This window comes from Mugil cephalus, chromosome 8, assembly GCF_022458985.1.
Source record: "Mugil cephalus isolate CIBA_MC_2020 chromosome 8, CIBA_Mcephalus_1.1, whole genome shotgun sequence".
Classification (NCBI taxonomy): domain Eukaryota; kingdom Metazoa; phylum Chordata; class Actinopteri; order Mugiliformes; family Mugilidae; genus Mugil; species Mugil cephalus.
Genome location: NC_061777.1, coordinates 9522714 through 9548864, shown reverse-complemented (window position 1 = coordinate 9548864; position 26151 = coordinate 9522714). Strand labels below are relative to the sequence as shown.

Genomic DNA, 26151 nt, shown 5'->3' with positions numbered 1-26151 from the left:
ACTTATTTGTGTATGTACAGTCATTTCTATGACCTAGAGTCTTACTGCTACTGTGTACAACTTTGTATATAAAAAAAAAAAACTCTACCCTTCTGTTGACTGGTGGCGTTTCTGTACTGGATAATGATGCAATGCTATCTGTGTATGTGCTGCGTATACAGTATGTGTGTGGGGGTAAACATCAGTGCTGCAAAGACATAAACGTGATGTAAAGGGATGTCAAACGTCACGGGAAAGTAAGAATCACTTACAAGTGTCAAAAAACGGGATTTGGCATCTTAGTTGAAGGTTTAAGAGGGGGGAACTGTCTCTCCCACTTCTAACATCAACTTTTTTTTTTTTTTTTTTTTTTTTTTTTTTACTCACAGACGGAGAAAGACCACTTAAATATTTTTCTGAAAAAAATAGAGGGTTCCTTGAGAAGCCTGCTCTTATGCCCAATACAAGCAAACGCAATCCACCCCAAATCCCACCCCCTACCCTGCAGCCTCGGGCAGATTCAGGCCACGCTAGGTGTAAAAGGACCTCCAGGACAGAGGGAGGCGCTATAAAGTGAAGAGTGCCGCTAGGCAGAGCAGCAACGAAGCCAGAAGCGGACTTGATTTCTGCAGGTGCAGCGCAGCATTCGTTTCACTTCGGGAAGGCTCAGCCGGTTCATGGCTGGTATCATCTAAAAGATTTGGAAAAGAAAAAAAAAAGAAGAAGAAAGAAAATTAATTTAAGTTCGCATTCTTTTACAGTGCATCACAGACAACAGACAACACAATGCGATGAATGTGTACTCAAATGATCGTGCATTTTCTACTGTGATCTACAAAGTGTAGCCTGGCGACGTTTTCACATTTAGCAATGAGACCGATCAGTGCATGGCTGTGTTGTCTGGGGTCGTGTCATAAAGTCTGAGTTGCCATATGAACTTCAGTTGCTATAATGTTTCTACTCTCGTCGTCAGAAACATTTTGTATTCATCTCCCAGGTGAGCTGCCTCCTGTGTCTGCCTGGCGGCGGCATCAGTATCTGTGAGCAGCCATGTGCCCGCCACACCATGGGAAAGTAGCTGAACCATGCACAGCAAAAGACAGATGGACAGAACAGAGCACTGGACAGTTGCATAACTCGACAAACGTGTGTGTGTATGTGTGTGTGTGTCTGGTTGAGAGCGAAAGGAAGCTGGGAAGCAGGGGATGAAGGATGAATGTTTTAATTTTCCTCCCTCAGAGAGCACAATGCGGTGATTGAGCCAAAAGACGCTGGCAAGACGAGAGACGGCCATTGAAGACGCGGGCAAGATAGGAAGGCGGGCAAACGGAAAATTGCAGGAGGAGGAGGAGAAGGAGGTGGGCATCAGAAATGTCCTGTGATCTGGCCTCGTGTATGTGTGCCCCATTCAGGTAGCGGTTTATCTTAATCTCTGATCTTCACTTTGAGCTGATAATGCAATGTTCTCCCAATTTCAGAGCGTAATAGATCTATTTTCAGAATCATTATATAGTTGGTTTTGTATATATATATATATATATATATGGCAGAGGAGCAGTCTTTTCAGAATTTCAGCTGAATGAGATAAAAGCATGCCGACGATGTGGAGTCTTTTAGCTCAGTGACTGGGTTAGGCTCACGTATGAAGACATAAGAAAATGATCAATATTGTGCTGCGGAGCCAAACAGATGTTCAGCGAAGAGTAAAGCGCATTAATAACACTTGTAACAAAATCGATTGTTACTGTACGTATATCTACACCGATCAGGCATAACATTATGACCACCTTCCTAATATTGTTGAGGCCCTCCCCTGCGCCTCCAAAACAGTTGTGACTCATCAGAGAGTGGATATGGGCCTTCTGAGGGTGTCCTGTGGTGTTTGGGTCCTATCACTTACAGACAAGAGTGTGATGTGTGGCCTCGCGATTGGTCGAGCAGCGATAGGGGCGGGGCTGACTGAAGAATAACGTCTTCTGCCTCCATTTATAAAAATGTTGGATTCATGTCAATGCGTATTAAAGGAAATTTAAATTTGTGGGGGGTTATTAAAAGAAATATGTATAAAAAAATGTTTAATCGACCAAAGATTTTGTCATTGAGTGTCATTGCTATGGGGTGGAGGTGCCTGGTCTGGTCTAGGTGGGTGGTACGCCTGCCAGTGGTCATAATGTTATGCCTGATCAGTGTACATACAAATAACTTCTACACTAACCACTTAATTAATATGCTCAAGTCACTAACTGCACGTTGGCAGAGTCGTGAAAATGTAATTGTACTGAGCACGACACGTGTCCGGGGATGATGCCCTGTGATGAATTTACAGAACTGGCTGACGACAGTGTGCTAATCTGAATATAGATGTGTGCGTAAATACACACATCTATGTATGTATTACCATGCACAATACACTGGGCACACGGAACAAGTTTGATAAACAGCAGTTTATACACGTAAGCAGCAGCACTGGTAACATGACACAACTTTGGTTAACCTGGAGACGCTTCATGCAGAGATGCAAAAGGACGGATCATTTTCCAGGCAGGCAGCATGAAGGCACAAGAGCAAGAGACACATGTACAGATGTGTGGAAGTCATACTGAGAAGAGGAACAAAAAAGCAGGAAGCCATACTAACCTCGTGGTTCTAATGTATTGTCTACTTTGTCGTTTACGTCAAAAACGCGGTCATGTACGCCTATAGTTTTCACACAGTTGTCTATAACAGAAAATAGGGAGAATGAGAAATCATTAGAGGTTTGCGCCAAATAGGTTAGTGACATTTGTAGCCCCCCCCCCCCTGCCCCTCCAACCTCCCCTGTTAGCCCTCAAATGAAACACCCCCAAGCAACAAAGCTCATGGCAACATTCAGATGGTTTCACTTGATGCGACTGTCTGTCATACTGTTCATGTTTAAAAAAAAAAAAAAGAAAAAGAAAAAAACTAAACATTTCTCTTAGCAGTACGTAAAGCACTTCTGGGATAAATGAAAGTGGTATGTTGGACAGTGAGCAAAAGGTAATCAGCGTGAGGACGTAATAGACATAAACTGTTTTGATTTTCCGCTCAAACTCTACAAGCTCTCTTACAAAGCCCTTTGTTGCACGCAAACACTTACTTGATGGTCGGACGAAAACTTTGAGCTTCAGGCATGTTTTCCTCCCATTCTCCGCAATGGTGGACGCTGAAAAAAAAGCGCAACAGACACAGGTAAAGATGGCGTTAATTTAGGACCATGTAATATCACGTGTGCACTAAACAACAGATACAAACAACAGTTCTAACAGTGCTTTTTCCGCTAATAAAGAGATCTGTATGAATGCATATTTAATGATGAATACATTTTGTTTCCTCAACAGTACATTTTTTCTGGGGGAAAAAAAAAAAAAAGATTGTTAATGTCGACTTTTAAGTGGATTTTCTAGGGTTGGTCATGGTTTCTGAAGAATTACAGCTTTAAAGTATTTGCAGATGTGCTAGGGAAATCTCTGTAGGCTAAATGGGAGCGCTTTTCTCGGTTTAATTGCACTATTTTAGATTCCTCAACCGGCGGTAGCTTAATAAGGATCAAGGAATTTGCATTGTTTTTACAACTGAACACTGCGTGACTACTTTATACATTTATGTATTTTCTCCCCGTAAAAAAAAAAACCTCAACACTCTTCAAGGGACCTAGATTTCACACAGAGCGAGGATATATACTGTACGGGGCCGCATGTGTGCATGGTTTGCGGTTACTGTCAGGAAATGGATCCCTTCCTGTCAAGCCCATGGGGTGTGAATCTCTGAGCCTTACCTACCATAGTGGTCCTATCTCATCTCCTAAAAATATCTCATGTGGTGAAGCGTGTGTGTGCGCACGTGCATGCGTGTGTGTATGTGTGTGTGGTTGACCACTAATGGTGTTGTGGTGAGGCACCAGGTGCTGTCTCCTAGTAGACAAGGATAGGGGTCAAACACATGTCAGTTGGAGCATGGTGGGCGAACACTGCACGCATTCATCATCACGGCAGGAGAATGTACAGTATTTTGAAAGAAAAAAACATATATGTGCTGTAATTGCAGCGGGTCAGGGCCTCACGTCAAACGGAGAACAGTGCGAGCTTTCTAATCGGGAATGCCATTTAACCGTTTTTTTGCGCTGACTATCGGCTCCCGGCGCACCGCGTTGCCGCGTGAGCTGTCTCTTGGCCGTCACTTTCAATTTCCTGGGAATCAGCCCGACACGGTGAAGCCAGGCGTTTCCAAAGGCTGCCATTTTAGGATCTGTCAACTCTTCTCTAGTGAACTTTTACCTTACCCCCTCCCTTACCTACCCTCTCTGCCAGCTGTATCACCCTCTCTTCTCGTCTGTCAGCGTGGCCATATCCATTCTTCAAAGCTCGCCTCACTCGCCTTCATCGTATTTACAGCACGCACGCCAAGGAACGCGTGCGCCTACTCTTAAAACGTGCGTTGCTCCTCTTGAATAATGTTTTAATTGTTTTCTCCCTGAGAGATATTTTACTTGAGAGAAATATTGACTAATAATAACAGAAAAGGCTCAGAGGAGGTGGAAATCTGTTCTTTTCTTGCATTTTGTACTAACCCTACTTCTGGTCTACCCCGATACCTATAGTTGCCAGTTTCTTATGAAATACACACTGCATACTCTTGTGCCTTTTGCCGGCTCATCAACCCATCTGTATCCCCCTTTTGTCTGTCGACTTCACTGTTGCCATTTTAATGTTGTCACTCTGTCAGCTGTTATCTCTTTCTTCATCGCGTGTCATCGGCCGAGCGAGGTGACTTGAGATCAGATGCTATTTGTCACCGCTCAGTTGATATTCACCAGATGCAGAGGGGGAAGAAAGTGGAGAGCGAGAGAAAGAGAGAGGGCCTTATTATTTCGGTGTGGAGGCAGCTGATGACACGCTAATGAACCTTGGCCAACGGCGCTCACCCACTCAGTTGCATATACACACACCAGTACCCACACAATTCATGCCACTCTTCTTCTTGCCTTTAGTTCTTTACGCTCCCTTTTTTTTCTGCGAGCCAACACACACACACACACGCACGCTATCTCCAGATGTTTCGTCTTCATCACTGTTGTGGGCAGAGCTGAGTCACAGCCATCGACACCAGCCACTTAGCAAAGGCAGCTGATCATGAGAGAAGGGCGGCCCTGTTGAAAACGGCAAAGAGCATGTAGGAGTCTCTAGCAGTTTGTGAAGCTGTTGTGATGTTTACGGATTTGGTCGCAACACGATATTTGCCTCCTACACTTGGGCATGAGTAATTAAGAGTAGCTTCACCAATTAAATATTACATTTCAGCTCTTTTCCTTAAAAAAAAAAAAAAATCTCATATCAAAGTGACCATACTGGCCATGCTTTTATGTCAGTTTGCTGATGTGAGATACGTTTAATGAAAGACGTCAGCTGAGCTTTGACACGGACACTGTTTTGATAAATTGTTCAGGAGGCAGGAGAACGTAAGCTTTGGCTCCGCATTCCCGTCCGGATTGCAACCCTTCACGCACTCTATTTGATGATGATTCCTCCACCCAGGCTCAAACTGTCCACACCGCAGCACGTTTATTTTGGATTAACAAGCCGCTGACGTCCTGCTTATTGTCCTTATAGGCCGCAAAATCAACACCTGCTATTCTGGTTCCCTTTAGCCCCACAAACGTAACCATCAATCTATCCGGCCTGAGCAAGTGGCTGCTTTGAAGGACGGCGGCCCTGAAAAGATGACCCGAGACGGCGGTGGGTGGGGCGAGGTCGAGTTACCGCTACGTTCCCCCCACCACCACCCCGTCCCCTGCCTGCCCGCTAATGTCCAGGCTCCCTCAGTACGCTGCATTATGCATCAGCGTTAAGGCAAATGGAATGAAGGGGAATCCAATTACGGAAGAACAAACAGGTGGGGTCAGGGAAGCTTAGGCTGCAGCATTGTTTCAATCACAGCCCAAGCCGCGCTTTATTGCGACTGTAATGTTATCTTAAAAACACACTTCCTTTGTAGTCCGGTGGACGGTTCGCATTCCAGCAGGCATGCGGACATAAAGTGTCGTGACAGCAGGCTAAAAGCCAAGTTTAAGTTGGCTAAATGCCGTACAGTAGATAATATCTGGGTAGCGTATTGATTTCTTATCCTTCATTTGGGAGGCGTAATGGTGCCGCTGTGAAATCATACTCCCGGGTGAATTCATATTTATTGTTTTTTTGTTGTTTTTTTTTTAACATTGAAACCAGTGTCATCTGGGGTCTTCTCACAACTGTAAGGATTAATACATTTTGGCAGATTAACATAGCAACATAGCACAAATGGATTAAAACCTTTTGTAAGTTGGAATAATATTTTTCACACTCACAGGGCAAGTGTATTAAGATTTCTCTTATTTGTGGTTCACTAAATAATACACTGACCATACCCGTCCACCTTTTAATCATAAACTCATAGACACCAAACTGCTAAAAAGCTAAGCCTTGCACAGACTTGTACCCCCATCATGTGACCCCCGTAGCATTGATAGCATACTGTTAACATGCCTCTAGTCGGCGTCAGGTCTCCAGCTGGCTTTAATAATGGTGCTCTAATCCTAAGATCCCTGCTTATTTGTTGGAAGGGATGGGTTAAACTGAATACCCGGCAATGTTGTGTCCAGGATTCCTAGTTAGCTTATTCTGCCAGCTCACTGAAAAACAGCCCGCTGGCCTTGTCTTTCATTTACTGGGATTACTCATGTGGATTACGCCGCCCAAACCAAGTTAGAGTGTAGATCCAGGAGTCTGAGTTTACATAAAACCGCGTCCAAGACGGAGGACACACATAGAGAAACACACAGAGAATTACTTTCCCCGAAACGTTACACCAGCTTTGATGCGCATTTCTGTTTTAAAATGAGCTGCCAGGAGAGGTTTTTTTTTTTCTTTTTTCTATAACACGTAGAGAAAGCGCTGCTGGGATCCATTAACGTTCAATCAAAAGATGACAGTGTTGAACTGAACACACAGGAGAAAACCTTGAATTCAACAGACGTGAGTAATTATTAGAGAAAGACAGAGAATATTTACATGACCTCCGTGATAAGTAACAATAACTGATCCGCTGTCCAGGACAAACTGTTCAGTGCAGACGATATTAAAAAACGCCCATGGAGAAAGAATGAGAATCCTTATAGCATTCAACCACTGACAAAGCAGAATACTTTTTAAAAGAAAAATATATATATAAAATTGTATGTATTTTATGTGTATTATAGAAATACTTGAGGTCACAGACCAGCAGATACAGAATGTGTGTGAGTGGTTGCCTGCCTACGCAAATATGTGTGTGGAAGATGGAAGAGACTATCGACTGAAGAGGCCCATTAACCAGATGCTACTAGTGCGAACACACAATAGGAGGGAAGGAGGGAACCGGGAGGAGCAGTAAAAAGAGGAGGACTTGGATTGAGGGAGCAGAGGGAACATAAACCGTTCCCCCCGGTGATAGCTGGCCTTTTGCTCTTTCCTCGTATCTTTCACTCTCCGACAAAAGTCAACCGGAGTCATTTCTTATGCTACTCGTGCTGAGGTGACAAGGTCGGTCACGCAGCCGATGAGGAAAAGAGCGAGAGGAAGAATAAGTCGGTTAGAGTCAACGATGCCTAATTATACATTGGACCCGTTTGCTCACACTCCTGTATATCAGTTCAACAATGTGCGGATACAATTATTTCCTTTCTGTTGTGTGTCAGAGTACATCCAGCGTCGTAATTTCGTGAAAGGCCACATAATGATGCTTTAACAAATTACTCTGCCTCCTTAAAGATGAAAAGCAAGTGATTGAAAGTATGAAAAACCCTTCAATTTCATCAGCTCATTCATGTCGTCACACTCGCATTACAATAAAGTTGATGATTTATTAATCTGTGGGGGAGTTGGGCATTTTTAAGGCAGCCACGGAATAATAAATCACTGTACGTAATAATGTTTCATTGCTGCACTTAGTGTATCACATACAATCATAATAATATGCTTATGGCCTAAGTATCCACCCACTGAATAAAGGGGGAAAATGTGTGTGGATTGCCAAAATACACATGAACAATAACCAATTAAAGTAATTAACTATATAGTGCTGCGCAAAGGATTTTATTCTCAATGAAATTAAGAGAAAAGATCCTCTAAGAAGAAGAACAAGGCGTCCTGCAACAGATGCCAAGGCGTCCACAGAGGCCTGATCCCAACATCATTATGTCAGTTCTGGATTACATGAAGAGACAGAAGACAGGGAGACAGTCTAAATGGAATTAAATCCTCCTCACTTTGCTTTTAGTCAAACTTTTACACGGTGCTGTATATGTTAATGGTTTAATGGCCAAGGATAGAATGTCCTTGCCTTGGTGATAGTGAGTTATAATCAGCTCCCGAAGATGGCTGTTAGATGCATGAATCATAATAGGCTGAGAGGAACCTTGTGCCCTTTGAATCACAGCGCTCGCATGCCCTTCTTTCCTCTGATCTCTTGGCTTTTCACAGCCTCTCTGTTTTTTTGGCAGGCGTAGTGATGACTACTTTGTTGGCGGTCAAACTCGGATAACTTGATTAGAGACTTTTCTCTTGTGCCTTGCTTTCTCTGGGCTGTCAGCAAGTGTGCCATGACTTGGCTCGTCGTCTAATATTAACCAAGTCTGGCCAATGGGGCTGCTTGCTGGTTGACTGTTTTCAATTTATTTTTAAAGAAGGGCACTCTTGAAATTCCAATGAGCTTGTTACGGCCAGAGCAAACAGTTTGTGATATTGGATCTTCTCAGGAGCCAGCAGACTGTAGTGTGCATGTGCAGTAGACATACAGTAGGTGGAAAATTAAAGAGTTGTGTGTTTTAGAAAGCACGAAAAGCCAGAATAACCTGGATTTTGAACTATTGTGAATTCTACATGAACCACAAAACATTCGTACAAAAGTCAGGCCCTTATTGTTCCGAAATCTTTCATTCATTCGGTTTGACATGCTGTGAGCATTAAGGTCATTTCACTACATGATTTTCGTACTCCTTATTTAAGTATTTGCATTTGGACCTCCAGCTCAGGTAGTTATTTTGTACCTTGTAATCTGGCGAGAACACATAAGTGATAGAAGAAAAGAGGCACACGGAAGACAATTAAATAAAGTGCATTGCTGCTGTTGGCCCCTAACGACAGCCCCACCTCACCAAAAAAGAGTCTCCAACTGGGTCAAAACGAATCTCCGCAGTTAAGTCAGTCATTCTTTTCAATGAGCCATTATGCCTTCATTGGTAAATTTTAAGTGTGCTGGTGGTCATTGTGGAAATTGTTGCTCTGTTAATATGATTTCAGGGCTTATAGAAGTCTTTGATGTCCGCCGTGTGGCTATTAACTAACCGCTGTGATTGACAGTTTGTACGCTTGCGGCTTTCCCCGACCCTCGTACTCGCACTGCCTCCAAATTTTGGCCCTTCCCCAGGATGCACAGGGACTTTTTTTCTCCACACATTCAGTCCTACTGCAGACCTATTAAGGTTTCTGGTAAGCTGGTGTTTGATTCAGTCTGAAATACTGAGGTGCGTTGCCGGAGTGTGAAAAGGACCACCCTGCAGCTCATTTGGTAAAGTCCTGGCTCCAAACAGAAAAGACGTTAAGCTGCAAAGACTTCAGACTGGCTCCAATGGCAACCAATGTGTGACATCACTACGTCTATCTCTGTCTGAAGTCTATGGTAGGGAGTACTGTACTCGGGTCCAAAAAAGAGAGCTGAGATGAAAAGCGGAGACAAAAAAAAAAAAAAAAATGATGTAGTAACGAGGGGAGACTGAGGTGGCGGAATGTCTATCCATCTGTCAGGATTACAGTAATGCATTCCAGACAGTGCGCATCTGTGTGCCTGCTCGGCATGTCCGTCCATGTTTATGTATGCTTTAATGTACACGGGTGCATGTGTATCCGCGCGAGTGTGTGGCTTTTCTCTCACATTACTCCGTGTTCTGGGATCATTCCTGAATGCTGATGACAGCCTTGATTTTTCATGTGAATGGATGAAAGGCCTGAGTTATGATGGTGTCCATATGCAGGTTCTGTGCTCGTACCGCAAATGGAACAGCACTCACTCTTTATCATTATTAGCAATCCTCCCGTAGCTCCAACAAAACACAGGCCGCATACAACATCCCTTGCCTCTATTTCATTTGTCCATTAATGCCATTTCCCTGCTGCTGCTGCTGCTGCCTCTGCCTGCTCCGTCTCTACCCCTTTGTCCTCTCGAGAGGGGCTTGAAGGAGCGTGGTGCATCACAGGATTTATGATCAATCACAAGGCAGCTAATACTCCATGTCTCCAAGAAGCTGTTTGAGCTTTGTGTGCATGTAGTAGTCCAGTAAAGCAGAATAAGACCATATGAAATGTTTTGGAGCCTCATAAACATCAAAAGGTTTCCTTGTATGTTAGCTCGCTGTTTATGATCAGCCTCAGTCTTGTGTTGCGCTTGCATTTTGCATACCGCCGTGGCAACTGCAGCGTGATTGGAACCTCACTGAATGTTTTCATTTTCTAATCTAAAATGGGTAGAATCATCGCAGTACTCCGGGTTTTGATGGCCATTTAGCATGTGTTCATTTTATCTCTGCTGCTCCTCTCCTGTGTTTCTGTAATCTCACTCCATTTCTTTCCCTTTCACTGTCCAAACCCACAAATTACTGTCAGGCTATTCCCGCCACAAGCAAGAGACAAAGGTGTCATTGATTGCATTTCCAAACCACACGCCAACAAAACCTTTTCGGACGCCGATCCGCCACTGCATGGTCATACCAAGTAGTTTCCTACTTCCAACGCATCCTACATGCCTAAGAATACCACAAGTCATCTTTTACAGAGAGCTGCCACCGCATATTGGATTTCTGCCCTTTTCAGATTAAAATCACTCAAACACGAGATTGTGGATCGTATCCATATTAGAAAAAACGTGCTCGCATCAGCATTCTGCCAGATGAGTTTCACTTAAACCAAGGATGCACTGTGAACTCCGACCCAAGAAGTGCTCCCACTGTCCTTGCCTTTTCCCGTCCGTCTTTCACGGAGATGGACACTTCAGAGTTGTAACTCACTCGCAGCATTTTGCAGAATTGATTGCATATGGGCCCCGGCATTAGATTACTTCGCTGCCTGCATCTCGCTGAATCTTAAATTCCACATCCTTAATGTATTCCTCTGTTAAATCATTCTCTCTGTGTTCTCCCTGTCAGTCTGTTTTACGAAGACCGGAGAAAACAGCTGGTTTATGTCTGCAGAACAATCCGGCTCGTAACCAACTCTAGTTTTCTTCCTGTCTTCAATTACCCCCCTCAGATAGAGACAAGAGGCTGATGCAAACAAAAATGAAGAATTATGACCTCCGTGTGAGCGATTCCCCTCTGTCCTGAGAGCGTTGATTAAGCTGCTTCTGTTGTTGAAGCCGATGACAGCAGAACCCTGTCTCCTCTCTCTTAATTCTATCAGAGATGCAACAAATCAACCCTCGACCCGCATCCAACTCACAGGGCGAAAACACCATTAACGGGCATTTTCTCTGCAGGAATATGATTTGACATCTTAATTTTCATCTGCAAACAAGAAAGCTAATCAATCACGTCACCGAGGGCAAATCTTCCATCCCCCCAGTCCCTGCGGTCATTTGGTTGCGCAAAGTTAATAGAGATGAGGAGAAGATTAATACACTGACGGTGTGGATCAGCACTATTCATATATAAGGGCCCTGGTGTTCTGTGTGCACAGGTCGCATGTAAACCGCGGTTACTCCAAATGAAAATCTGCCAAACCGCTGATTGCAAATCAAGTTTCTATTTTCAGCGAAACGGGAGAAGATGATAAACTGTCATGTCTCAAGTACACGAGCCACTTCACGGTAACGAACGCTAACCTCTGCCTCGTGCGCTCGCGGATAGCAGTGGCCTTCTGCCTTGGGGCACATGGATGCTTCTGTTAAGCACAGGTGTGCAGTATAGCAAGCGTCAGTGGGTAATGATGCATAACATTCCCACTGTTAGCTACGCTACACTAGCATTCACACAACGTAAGCAAATGGACTACAAGGGCAAAGTTTGACTCCCTGCACTCAGCTGCGGATATCACATTTATAGTAGAGCTCTCATTGTTATGTTGGAGCTAGTCAAAGTCAGGCTGCGTAGGGTTCACACTGACACGCTTATTGTGACCTGTTATACTGTCGACTTTGTATCAATAAAAATTAATAAGCTGCTAAATATTTTAAAAATAATTACGGTTTGAGATTCATTATTTAGACATTTGGCCCGGGGTACTGTAGCATTTCTGCGCACAGACAGAGACGATAAGATCAGCATTTAATGATCTCCGTGGAGGAATCGGGTAAATTAGGGTTGCATAAGAGCAGGCGAGGCCACGCAGGAGTTTTGCGTCCCTCGCAGTCTAATTAAAGTCCATGCACGGTGACGAGTCATTTGGATCACACCGCGGTCCCGCGTCACATCACAACCACCGGCGTCCAACTACATTCTGATAGATCCTAGATTGAACTGAGCGGCGTGTGTCGATTCGTGCAGTAATAGTCGTCATCTTCTGATGCCTGAAAAATGAATCAAACTCTTGTCAGAGCTGATACTTAAGTGTCCTTAAAAAGATGCCGCCTGAGCTTCGAGCCAGAGTTTAATCAATGTTTACCCACTACTGCGAAGAATTAGACAGAGTCTTCATTCTCATTAGCAGCAGTAATGAGACTGGATGTCATCACAAGGTAGCTGGCAAACTGTTGTTGCAATAACCGCCGTCTCAAATATCAGCAAGATTGTTTCATAGTCGAGTAGGCACCACATCTCAGAAATTACACTGGACAAAGTGTTATGACTTTGATGAAAAAAGAGCTAAGCAGTGTCTTCACTTCATTAAATAGGAATAGTGTTATCAGACACTGACAAACTACTAGAAGTACACCACGGAAAATGTTCCAGTGGAGGGATTTGGAGTTCATTACTCCAATAAAACAAAGGAATGATGTTGCACTAAAGGTTGTTAAATGTGCATAGCAACTTACCTGAACCAGCACACTCTTAGTGAAATCACATGCATGCAATCCTGTCACTCTTCATGTTACACTGACACCCTTTTTCCATCTGCTGTCCAACTTTAACAGTGCATCATGCTACATTCTGTTCATATTTATCATATGTATCTTCTAAGAAAAAGGCAGCCACATTTAGCTCAGTTTCACAATATGTAAATGTAAATTAATGTATCCTGAAAAAAGTCTTGCATGTTTCTAGAGTAAGAGTATGGGGATGATTCCCTTACGATTATGGTCGCTGCTGCAGATGAATTGATAAATGCAGCTGCGATGTTACTATCGCTCTTCCTTTTCCTTCGCATGCTATCCACTAAAGAAATCGTCCAATCCATCAGCATTGGACATTCACACTGGACACAATGGGAATGGGAAATCACATGTCAGATGACTTCATGGTAGATGACTTTAATATCCGCCACAGTAGCCAGTGAGGCTATACGCTAGAATCATTCAATAGCCAATGAAGCCGCGGGCCACTAAACCAATATGGCGTGCTATAGCTGAATGGATGTGTTCCATGGAAGCCCTGTCGGTCGCAGTGTAATTTAATCCAGCCCTCAGGACAAGCATCTCTCAACAGAAATGGGGAAGCGCTCCATTTCTAACAGAAATGTTAGAAATAGCGATTTGAGGGAGTGGATGAATTTTATAACCCTGCACTAACCCCCATCTACGTGCGCTAGTTTTTTTAGTTTTTTCCCCCTCGTCTCATTTGGTATGACTGTCAATGCAAATTGGCTACGAAAGCAAAGGAAAATCTGGTTACAGACAAACGGCCAAACACCTGGGTGTACAAAGGCCGTTGGAAAAGATTGAGGCTATTTGTTTTGTAGACAAGCTTGAGAGAAACAACGGATATTTACCATGGTAACCGCAGTAAACATCACTGAGTAACATTAAGTCATTTTTCCCTTTTTTTTTTTTTTTTTTACTTGAATCTCTAACACTGTAATAGGGCAAGGAGTGAGAGCAAGACATGTGAAATGAATAAAGCCTAGAAGTCTTGGCTGGCTGTCAGGTTAACTGCTTCATAAAAAGGTGCCAATTTAGAAAACAGATCGCGCCGTCTACGCAGAGCTCGGCTCAGGGACGCTCCAGACTCTTCCAGCGCTGTTGACAGCCACCTAGAGCTGCATTAACGCCGCAGGACTGCAGGTTTATAAATAAACATATGCTTATATAGTGTAACCGGCAGCGTGTGTTAACTGTCACCCTACAAAAACAACAGGGAATTCACATTGATTTTTTTTTTCTTGTCTCGTATTAGTCTACAAAGTGCACAAACCCATCAAGCTTTCCTTCAACGGCGGGAGGAGAAATGTACTACACCGCATGATTTTGCAGAGACATAACTGTGTCTTATTTTGTAATAATCAGTGTATCCCTGTGACAAATGGGTTTTGAGTCAATGGCAGCAGCGACTACCGACAGCGACTGCTCCATCTCCCATGTGCATGAAGTCTGTGGTGGAAGGACGAACTCAATTCAATTCCACTCTATCACCTTGCTTTGATAAAACCTAATTTCCCAGGGGCTTCAACTTCAGATGAACTCAGTTAGGCTCAGTTCCTAAGCCAAGCGGCAGACAAGTTAACATCTAACACGAGCTGAATACAAGCATAACATAATACAGAAAGGAGGCCACTTGTTTTTCTGTTGAGAGACACAGTGTTGTGCGGCGCGGGGAACGAGCCGGAACTTTCAAACCGTCTCAATTTAACTCCCCCCTTCTGCAAATTCCAACGCCATTTTAGGGAAGAGTTGTCCGTGAGTGATGAGAGTGGTGTGAAAAGCTCGTCTGAAAGTGGAGCATGAAAGCGTTTACTCGGATCACTGCTACGCCACTCTCAGAGCTCTGCTGTGAGGATGAGTAAACATGGCGGAGGAGCGGTGGGCCTCCTTCTCCGTTGTGTTAAAAGATAAACTTTTGGTCAGGAAAGGGGCAATCCTGGTTTGGAAGTCAGATTATTTAGCTACACTTAGCTTACTCCTAAGTAAGTACTCCTATGATGTCTAACTATTAAGGAAGGGATTTTTGTTTTGGTTCAACCGATCTACTTCATACTCGGCGGGGGTGTTACTGGGGACCCTTGGAATTGCAATTTTGAGTGTGAATTCATTTTGAAGATGAGTCCTCCTACTGCGGTTAAAAGTAGTTTTCTGTTACACTTTCACAACCGTTATGTTTTAAATAACGTCCTCAGCGGGCTGTTGTGTTCAGGGGGAGTTGTCAGCGGGTTCACATCAGTAGACCTTGCGGCGCATTCATTTCTTTTTTAGGTGCTAGAACCGAGACACAAACAGCTCCGCTCTACCCTTGCATTGCTCAAATTCGACTTGCCGCTACACGTGGCCACCCTGTTGCGCAAAGCCTTTTAACACTGTGTCCCGATGGCCAAATTATTAAGTTTGATTTTCATATAGTGATTGCATATAATTAAGTTTTATAAGCTGTATTTGTGCTTCTAAAAATCACAGCCTATTACACCCCTCTTGTGGGATAATAGCAGCACATCCATCCGCTAGGTAGAAGATTCCAGGTGCAGGTCCTGGCAGGAGTGTGCTGGTTTGGTTTGCCAAATCCCAAATGTAGTGCAATCAGTTTGTGTGATAACAACGGTAATTGGGCGGCATAGAAAAACAGTGTTTGAATTCTCTTTCCCTTTATGCAGTTTGTGTTGTTGATTCGTGTTTCAGATCTTTACGTGATGGAGCTGTGCCAGAGAGTTACTTTGGCCGCACATGGAGGTACATGCAGTTTGCTTTTGACATCGTGCTCTGTCTAGATGCAGCAGACATCACCTCGTGCGCTATTCACATGTGTGAAACCTCCATCCTAATTGCATGATAGCTCTTGAACTTCCTCGGGGTTGCAGTTATGTCATGGCAGGTGTGTTGCTCAAGACCAGAGGGTGCAAACAAGCAATGTACTGAATCAAATGTACTAATTTAAATTATGTTACATTACTACGGTTGTTTGCTGTCTCATCTACAGTTAGGTGACAAATTAAAGGTCACGAGAGGCTGATTTTGACTCATGGCAGCCCAACACCTCATGAACCATCTGTTGTTCTTTTACATTACAATAGAATGCAACACTCACAGATGTAGTAGTATTCTCTGCCCGGTCTGAACTCAAAGCCCAAGGAGAAGGGAGTGAAGAGCTGGAACTTCTCTGAAAACTTGAGCGGCCCGTTCGGGGAGTGCGGCCTGTTGCATTCCCAGCGCTTAAAGCCCTTGGCGGTGTGGTCGCACGTGCTGTAGCCGTCGTAGTTGACCATGTAGAGGACGTAGCGCTCCGTCCGCTCCTCAGGCACCGTGTCTTCATAGTGAGGACAGTAGACATCCAGGTAGTCGTTAATGCACACGTCGATGTGGTAGTCTCCACGGTGGAACCTGGTCGGAAGAGAGGAGGTCAACTTTTTAATATAAATCATAAATGTATGGAATACTTCAAAAGTTGCAACTTTTCAGATTTAATCTGCGGTCGACCGTGCTGGTATATCAGTTGTTCCAGATAGAAGTTCATCTGGATCCAGCACATACACACAGAACGCAGGTTAAATCTCTCAGCACTCTTTCAGTATCATGTGGAAATTTACAAGCGCCAACAGTCTCATCCTCTGGCATCAATAAATTTGGGTGGGTTGGTTATCTATAAATCTATCCTTGCGACAGATATTTACTCTCTCTCACACACACACGCGCATACATCTCATGAATGATAGCAATCTGAAGTATCCAAGTCTGAGAAAATATGCCTACGGGAAAACAGATTTTAAGACTCAAACGCATTTATTGTTTGAGGAGGATTTTTTCCACCAAAATAAAGGATGGAGCGCGAGGCAGGAATCGTCACAGAGACACAGAATGGTAAGATGGTCCAGACAGTAAATGTCATGATGGGGAAAAATACAAGGCCTGGCTGTCTCTGAGGGCTGAGGCAGCGAGGCATCTTTACAGCAGCGATGATCTAGAACAGGCCACGCGGGGTCAGAGGGCTTCAATACATACAGGGAGATTCATCAAAAGGCCACACACTGTCACAGCCTAGCATCTACACGCCCCTGCGCCCACGCACACACACACAGAAAATCTCAAGTTCTTCTCTGTTGCCCGCCATTTTCATCTGTGGAATTTCCACAGCTAACGACGACACCTGTGTTTTGAGTGTTTCGGTTGATCCGAGCTGCCTTGACCCTAACGCCGGGGTCACGGGGGGGCAGAGACAGAGAAAACGTTGAACACCTGTAAATTTGCTTGGGATGCCCCAAATTAAGCACACACCCAAGTGAGTAACCAAGTACTCTAACAGGGAAGGGGTGAACCACAAAGGTCCAAACACACACACACACACACATGGTCAGTGTGCAGGTGGTGTGAGCTTACATCTGAGACCCAGTATTAAATGTTATGCAGCCACAACCTTACAAGAGTTGAGACAAAACTTTTAATTGAGAACCGCCACTGCTGTCTATAAGAAGGGATCCTCCAGGCCCTGGATGCACACGGGCCAAAGCGTATGACAGGCTGCAGTAATTTCATCCTCAGGACTCTGGAGTCTCGGGATTAACATACTGAAGCAGCACAGTGGCCTCTTTCTCTCAGCGTGCAGCCTTTTCTTTCGCACTCTTTTAAAGGAACAACAACGCGCGGCCCCTTTGAAAGGTGGGAAGCGGCCGTGCAGAACAGCGACAAACCGATGAACCCAATTTTCTGTATAAAGCGATTAGCATTGATTTTCGCTAAATGTCTCAAGCATATATGCTGCGCCATATGATAAAAGCGTAGAGTGCCCCCGTTTTGCAGCCACTCTGTTTCCAGCCACTAATTTGCTTCCTCCAGAGTTCTGCCTCTGAAGAATGGATGGCCAGAAAAACAAAGAGCTGTATGTGCACTGAAAACACTCATCCTGCTTGGCTTAGTTCAGTCTGCATTTCTAGAAAAAAAAAAAAAGAACAAAAATGTAACGACAATGCAAACCCGACCACTTGTTTTGAAGATCAAACGGCAATTTGAGCACATTCTGGTTTCGCGAGGCCGTCACTTGTCACTTCATTTATGCCGGTGTAATGGAATGATTAACGCGACAATCCGGCAAAAAATCAGACCGAGCCATTTGTCATTATTGCAGTCATGTGCGTCCTCCGGCTCCGCTCTGTGTACTTATGTGCGCATGTGTGTATATGTGAGCATGAGCTAGGATGAAAATGTTTTTCTGTGTTTACCCGTGTAGAGTAAATACCAATGCGAGGGTGTTTACAACCAAGGCATGGAGTAGCTCATCTGTAACATTTCATTTAAAACATGTCTGCGGAGGTCCGGGATGGGCCATGCATCTCTCTCACCGCTTTAAAATGTCACTGACTTAATGGTCACATCCTCCCATCCGCTCGCCCCGGCTTCTGTTCATGTGTACTGCGTGTGTGTGTAGGGGCGTGTGTGTGTGTGTGTGTGTGTGTGTGTGTGTGATGTTTCAGCTGCCCTTCTCTCCCTGCCTCAGCAGTCAGAATAGTGGCTCGTGGCTCTGACTGCAAATGAAGCAGAGGATGTTTGGGTGAGTGAGCACATAAAAAGGGACAGGACAGGCATTTGTAACGTGGAACAGACTCGGTCGCACACGAACACGCACACGCCGCGAACACACAACCGCAAGCGCAGTGACGTGCACGCCCACGCCCATACGCGTTATCAGTTGAGTGAGCTCCCTGGCACATTGGCAAAGGAACGGCAACGAGACGGCCAGAATCTGCTAATGGCAGCGAGTGAGAAGAGGAGTGAGGGTGAGAAACCGATGGAGGGGGGGGGGCAGATAGAGAGACAGACCCAGTTCCAAAAGGGGGGGGGGTTTACAAAAAAGAGACAGCAAGACCGAATGCTGCAGATAATACTGTGCCAGGATCCTGATGAATCCACATCTCTGCGGGAGTTGTTTAACCGCGCATTCATCATTAAAGGTGACTGTGCTTAAGCTCTATGGGCGTGATGTGGTGGAAGTCTACCCAAGTGAAGGATTGCCATTGAGATGTGTTCTTGCATTTTTTTTGTTGTGGAAGGCTGTGCTCACCTTCACCTTAGAAAAACCCCCATTATTTTGGGCGATTAATGCGTTTCCAGCAGACGCTGGATGGGAAACTTGAAACCGTGAAACGGACACGTGTTGTTCAAACATGCATCAGACGTTGAGCCAATGTAATATAAATCAAGGCTCCGCGAGTGAAATATGGGCAGGAGAGACAATAACACTGGGGTCAACAGAAGAGACGGATTGCAAACGCGATGCAGGGCCAACAAACCTAGGGGGTGAGAAAAAATAAATAAATAAGTAAAGAGAAGCTGCAGCAAAATGATTTTCGTGTGAATATATCAGCAGCAGAAAGCGTTGAACGTCTACACTAATAGATTTCTCTTCAATCTTTTATGATGATCAGTTCAAGTCATCACGGTTAAAATGCAACTCTTGTTTCAATAGACATGTAAAATTTAAAAGGCGTAAAAACATCATTAAATAAACCCGTAAAAAAAAAAAAAAATGTATTTCGGTCTTTAAGTGTTGAATTAATTATCAACTTACAAATACGAGCAGGTGCTCGGCTCTCAGACGGTTACTTCTTTCACACGCAGACATGTTCGACACACAGCAACCAGTGAATCTATAGAGTCGCTGCTGCTCCATTTTGCGGCTTTAACTTAAAAGGAGGAGACGGCGCACGATGGGCGGACACGCGGAGTGAGTGCTAATGTATCCAAATAGCGCACAGCAATCAACTCTAAAGCAGAAAAAGTCCATCCGGTGATGCTTCCATTCATGGAGTTAGCGGCGCCTACGCGCATTTTACAAAACACATCTGGCAACGTCACGCGCGTCAATCTTCTCACCACTCGTGTGGGAAACTGCAGCGGCGGCGGTCGCCAGTGGATGTCTTCGAGCTGTAAAATACGTAATTGAGGAGCAAACTTGGATGGCGGGCTAATTGTCAAATGGCGATAATTACATGTCTTTGTTATGCCACAGCTGTCCCACTGAGCCGTGGGTCACACAACACAAAGCTAGGGAAATCAGCTGGACACCGAGCGTGGGCGCATGTGTGTGTGTGTGTGTGTGTGTGTGTGTGTGTGTGTGTGTGTGTTCGTCAGTGAGTAAGTGAGAGGGAGAGAGATAATCTTTATTACCAACTGATTACATTTTCACACCGCCTCCTCAGGCCTTCACAGTTAAAACTGAAGGGCCAAGTATTGCCGGCGTGCGCACACACACACACACACTCACACTCACAAATACATGGGGACACTTGCACATGCAAACACAGAGTCACAAACAGAGAGAGTGAGTTTGGGAGAGCTGGAACAGTGGACTGAATGCAGGGTAAGGTGGCACACCACTGCAGTCGCTGATTGGCTCATTTCCATTTCAATTACACAGCCCAGTGACATCGCTGTGCATACACTCGGGCACACGTACGCACACTAACAGAGAGGCAAACATACGCGCGCGTACGCGGGCCCCCCCCGCACGAGCGCCGCGCACCCGCACACACTGCGCCGCCACGCGCTCCCATCAGCCACTTCTCCGAGCCGTGCATCGGTGGCTGCAGACAGAAAGCGAGGAGGACGGGGAGGGATAGATAACCTGAGTGAAAGAGAAAGGCAGAGGAGGAGCAGAGCGAGAGCTCAGTGGCGGGCGGAGGCAGAGAGTAATCCAAGTAATCTAACCGGTTGGAAAAAAAAAAGAAAAAAAAGCGAGATTCAGTAGAAAGAGGAACTTTAAAACGTGCTGCTGTGGCCGAGCGCCTCTCTAAATACAGTACCACCGCTCAGAGGTGTGACCTAGAAGGAGATGGGGACACTGATCACTGGCAAAAGGTGTCAGTGGATTAAAGAGAGCTGTGTGTTCAGGGTTTTGCTTCTCTAGTTAAAGAAAATATATTTAAAATACAATTCAAGTCTAAACCAAACCGTAGGCCACTGCACAGTGACACCGATCAGGCGCACCATTATGACCACCCTCCTATTGTGTAGGTCTCCTTTGTGCCTCCAAAACAGACTCATCAGAGAATGGACATGGGTCTTCTGAGGGTGTCCTGCAGTATCTGGAAATAAAATGTTGTGTGTGGGAGCTTTTGGGTCCTATGGGTTGAGGGGAGGGGCCTCTGTGGATCATTCCACAGATACTTGATCAGTTTTGGATCTAGTGGAGGTCAGGTTGCTGGGGATGGCTGCCTCCATCAAGGAGTGTCATTGCTATGGGGTGGAGGTGCCCGGTTTGGTCTTGGTGGGTGGCACATGTCCATGTATCATCCACATGAATGTCAGGCCCGAAGGTTTCCCAGCAGAGCGCTGAATTGTCAATGTGAGTGGCGTTAATGTTATGCCTGATCGGCGTACGTGAGAAGAAATGGCTGAAAGAATCGCACCGCATGTTTTTTAAGTTGCAGGGACTTTGACGAGAACTGTGGACCGAAGCACCCAAACTCTGCAGTGTGCATTACAAAGTCGCAGCCCACATCTACCTCGGTGTGAAAGATCATCTTTGTTTGTCTCTGCTCCTTTCCCCCTGTTCGCGGTGTAATTTCTCGCTCCCCTCTCTTCCTTGATTTTTTTTTTCCGCCTGCCTGAGTTTCTCCGTCTGCCCAGTCCCGCTCGCGACCCCAAATCAGATCTATTTACATTATTTCACCTCTCCCTGTTGAAATTCATACATCTGATATATTTTCAATTCAATATCCTCAGGCAATGTTCCGTTGCCTGATAAATCAAATCACAGTAACCTAGAAACTAGAAATGCATTGGGACCTTAAAAGACAAATCTGTTTTTGTTTTTTTTTATTCCAAACTTTCGTTCTTTGCCTTCCGTTGAGTGCGTGTGTGCATATGTGGATGTGTGCGTACGTGTGTGTGTGTTTCTAAAGTGAAAGATCATTTGTTGATTTTGGTCAGGGGGGAGAAATATGTTTCGCCAGATGAACTCTGACTGAACCGTGACTAGAATACACGCGCCAAAGGCCAATTTGGGAACCTTTCAACACACGAGCAACAAACGCACATCCCAAACACTTCTCAGTATAGTTTGCACAGTTGTCTAATTACAGATGATTGGCTTGACTGCGGATGAAAGGGAGCAGGAAGAGGGAAAGAAGTGACAGACAAAGAGAGGCTGTTGCACTTCATCATTCATTCTTGTTCTTAACACCAGAGAGAAAAAGATTTGGCCTTTGAGGCTGATATTCACTTTGTTATTACTGGCGACAAAGGAATGTAATGGGAAGAGGAATGAAGGACTGATCACCGCATCGACTATTTCCACCCCACAATCATCTCGGCTGTAAGAAATTAAATTCCACACCAGCCCGCCATTTCAGCAATTTGGGACCTTGAGATGGAAAACGTTTCTTCTCTTTGTCTGAGGGACTGGCAAGAAATGGCAACACCTGGTTCATGCACACTCGTATTACAGCTCATAATACGCAACTATTCCTCCGCGGGTTTAACAATTACACAGAGCAACAACAGCGACAACCTTGGCTCGAAATGGACTTGATCACGGCTGAAAATCGAGATAGGCAGTTTAAAGTGTCATTTCGCTTTTTACAGTGCAATTAAATATAATATATAATATAAAAACAGCGGCTTAGACAGATGTTGAACTCCCAGCAGTTTAGAGTTAACCCTTCTTAACTTTGGTCCGTATGGACATTTGGGTAATAATTTAGCCTTGCATTGCAACAAATGTGGTTGCAACGTTGAATGTATATACTGACTGTATGGACGACCTTGAAAATGAAGCCCAAAGTGTGTGGAGCATGTGGTCATCATGTTGGATGGGCTCTACTCCGCCCACACGTGGATATTCCAAATATGGTCATGGAGGGTAAATTTTAAACCTTAATAAAAAAATAAACAAATGAGTTCGAAAGAAATTCATTCGTACAGTTTATTCGTACAGTTGTCATGAATAGTTAAATAAACTATTGAGACCAAAATCGTTTTTTTTTGTACCAGGCTGTAAACATGTTTAATATTGCTGTAAAGTTGGGCTTTTTAACATGGGAGTATATGGGAATTTCCTCCCTTTTGGAGCCTCAAGTGGCCAATCGATGAACTGCAAATTTTTGCACCTCGCATGGGCTTCATTGTTCAGACCCTGAGGTTGCGCTTGGGTTGTAGCAGTGTCTAGATGCCAGAAATGACTACAGTTAGAATAATAATGATTAAAACTCAGAATGATCTTCTCCTTCTTGCCTCTTTGGTTTATTTCTGGTATCATCTTGAGTTGCAATGCCTCAGAGTCAACTATGGAGAGGCGAAATGAGAGGACAAACATGGGAGAGTGTGAGCACGTTGTACGAGCTGAGTGCCGCGTTCCTTCCTGGCTAACTGGCCGATGGGCTTACAACACTGGAAGGGGTCTGGGGAGAAGACGCGGTGACATCAGACGTATAGAGTGTCACGGTTTATTAGCATCTCCTCCGGGATGAGATGGAAGGTCGGGGCAAGCATGAATATCGGCTTATTTTAATATATTTACACAGGATAGCTGCTGGTCACGGTGGATTTTATTGTATCCATCTGCTGTAGCTTTATGGAGGCTGCACCCCAGGCTCAGAGCAGGTGGTCAGCCCAGTATAATGTACCGACTGTCAGCAGTAAGGTACAAGGGGACGTACCCATGCATTCCTTCATCTCTCCTTCTCACATCCAGTTTCGTTCGTCCATCTCATACCCTTTTGTCCCTTTTCCTCATCACGCAATCCCCTTCCCCCTGTTCTCCCTCGACACCTCCCCCCACCCCCTTCTCTGGGGGTGGGGGGGGACTGTGATCTTACAATATTCATTTCTGCCATTTATGTCTGTCAGCGCTCATTTTGCCCCCAGGGAGACAATGAATTAAGAGCAGTGACAGACAAGTTCTTGTTCTGCTCTTGGTGCTGAGTGAGACGGCGAGATGTAGGGCTCCAGTGAGTGTTTGATGTAGTCTGCATCAGTATGCTGCAGCTCCAGTCCAAAACAGGGGGGGGGGGGGGGGGGGGGGGGCAGACAAATACTTCCTCTGAGCTCATCTACTCTGACAAACAACCATTTTTATGGGTGTGTAACACTGATGTGTGTTTGCTGTATATGTGAGTGAATGGCTGACTGTATGTATGTGTGTGTGTGTCTCTGTGTGTAAAACTATTTCTTTATGTCTCCCCTCATCGCCAAGGGAGTTTGGGAAAAAATGACACATCCCCCCAACATCCTGTCAAGCCCTGGGGCCATACTTCTGAATCACTGCTGCCCCAAAACCCACTTCAATCCCCTTGTAAATACTCCACACGTCGACATGTTTACTGGGACCGGAGTGGATATGCGCCTGTCTGTAGATGCATGTGAGTCTAAGCATGGTCACGCATGGGCAGTTAGCATCAATTAATAGCCGCGTATCACCGAGTGGTGAGATGTGTCGGCCATTAATCATTGGTCATTGTTTTATGGTGACAGGGTATTTGGCAACTGAGACAGAACAGCAGCAGTGAAGCCTCTCTGAGCCGTGTAACACGTCTCCCTCATAGACGGAGGGAGGGAAGGACATCATATACAAATAGAAGAGGTAGGAAACCTTGGTCCGCTTGTTTACTCCATTAACCGCAATCACTTTGGAAATGGCAAGCTGGATAGGTTGCGCTGAATAGGTTCCGGGAGGTTAGATAAACACAAACACAGCACATGGCTGCTAAAAGTTGCCATGTGTCCGCAGCAATTAATGCTTAGCAAGGGACATAGCTAAACACTCGATAGGTGGGGTAATATGCCTGTGTAAACACGGAAAACATTCCCAGGTGCGCGTGTTTGCGGACGGTAGGCGGCGTTGCGTAATGTCCCATGTGAAAACCTCAAATGGAACCGAAACGGCCCCTTCGAAGCAAATAAAGCGTTTGCGCTGTTTCCGAAGGACGCTGCGCTCACAATGCAGCGCTTCGCTGCTTTGGATGGTGTCCCTGGCGTAAATGCATCAGAGAAAAAAGAAGCGTCTTCAAAGGAGGTGAAGCTGTGGCTGAATTAAAAAAAAAAGAAACTTTAAAAAAAAAAAAAAAACATGCAATATTTAATATCGCTTTACCTCATACTTTCACAGGAGGCAGCCAACAGGATGCAGTTAATAGAGAGAGGTAGATATAGATGCATAGTGGGATCTCATTTGCTTTTTGAGGAACTGCACAAACACGCTAAGGGGTTGGGTTTATTTGACTTACAGAGTACGAGAGCGCATCTTCAAACACTCTTTCTCCATCATCCACCTCCTTTAGCCCCCCCTGCATGTGCTACACTCCAGAATAATGTTAGGCCACTTTTCTTTTGTGGTTGCTATGTAAGCCCTACTCGCTCCTGTCTCTTAGGACAAGTGATCAGCAGATGGATGGAGGAGTGTAGTGGGTATGAAAACTGGCACAAAGGGCAGAGGTGGGAAAATAAAAAACAAAGATGGAAGCATAGCATGTGGGAGAGGGTGAGAGGAGTGGGAAAAAAAAAAGAGAAGAAGAATGCACCAAGCTGTAAAAGCTGCAAAGCATGGAGGGGAACATAAAAGGAGAGGGTAACTATGTGGGTAGAGGAACATCAGAAGGAAGGATGAAAACAGGACATGCAAACATATATCTGTCCTTCCAGATTCATCTCAGCGGGGGTTGTATTTTTCACCAGTTGCACTGATCATTAGAGGCTCCTGGCCACACACACACACACACACACACACACACTCTGACATCTCCACATGCTGTATATCTATACAGTAAATACACAAGGGAAAACGCGCACGCACTGACCTTCAAGGCAGGTTGCCATGGAGCTGTGTCAGGATGTTATAATGTCACCACTTTCATAAAACCCCTGCCCCTTTCACAGTTCACAAACCACCAACAGTATACTCTGTGTTACTGTGTGTGTGTGTGCGTGCGTGCACGTGACGTGTATCAGGCTCTCTGTAATTGCAGCAGATTAAGGATGAGTTAGGTATGTAACACTTAACAAGGGAGCCGCGGGAAGCCAAGTGGTAACTGCTGTGTGTTTATCTGGGAGATATAATTGCTTTACTGACAGACTGCAGCTATAGCT

General features: G+C 44.9%; 1 protein-coding gene across 2 annotated transcripts in view; it reads right to left on the bottom strand.

Moving 5' to 3' along the window:
• Positions 1 to 330: 330 nt before the first annotated feature.
• Positions 331 to 26151, bottom strand: part of efna5b (ephrin-A5b) — an 88296-nt gene continuing 62475 nt past the window's right edge. Inside the window, exons 2-5 of one of the 2 annotated variants that reach the window (XM_047591546.1) lie at positions 16166 to 16458; positions 3098 to 3163; positions 2617 to 2697; positions 331 to 670 (exon numbers count right to left, since the gene is read on the bottom strand). In XM_047591546.1, coding sequence (XP_047447502.1) covers positions 546 to 670; positions 2617 to 2697; positions 3098 to 3163; positions 16166 to 16458 — 565 coding nt within the window. In that variant the 3' untranslated portion in view covers positions 331 to 545. The remainder of the gene's footprint in view (positions 671 to 2616; positions 2698 to 3097; positions 3164 to 16165; positions 16459 to 26151) is intronic. The other variant, XM_047591547.1, reaches the window with a different exon arrangement.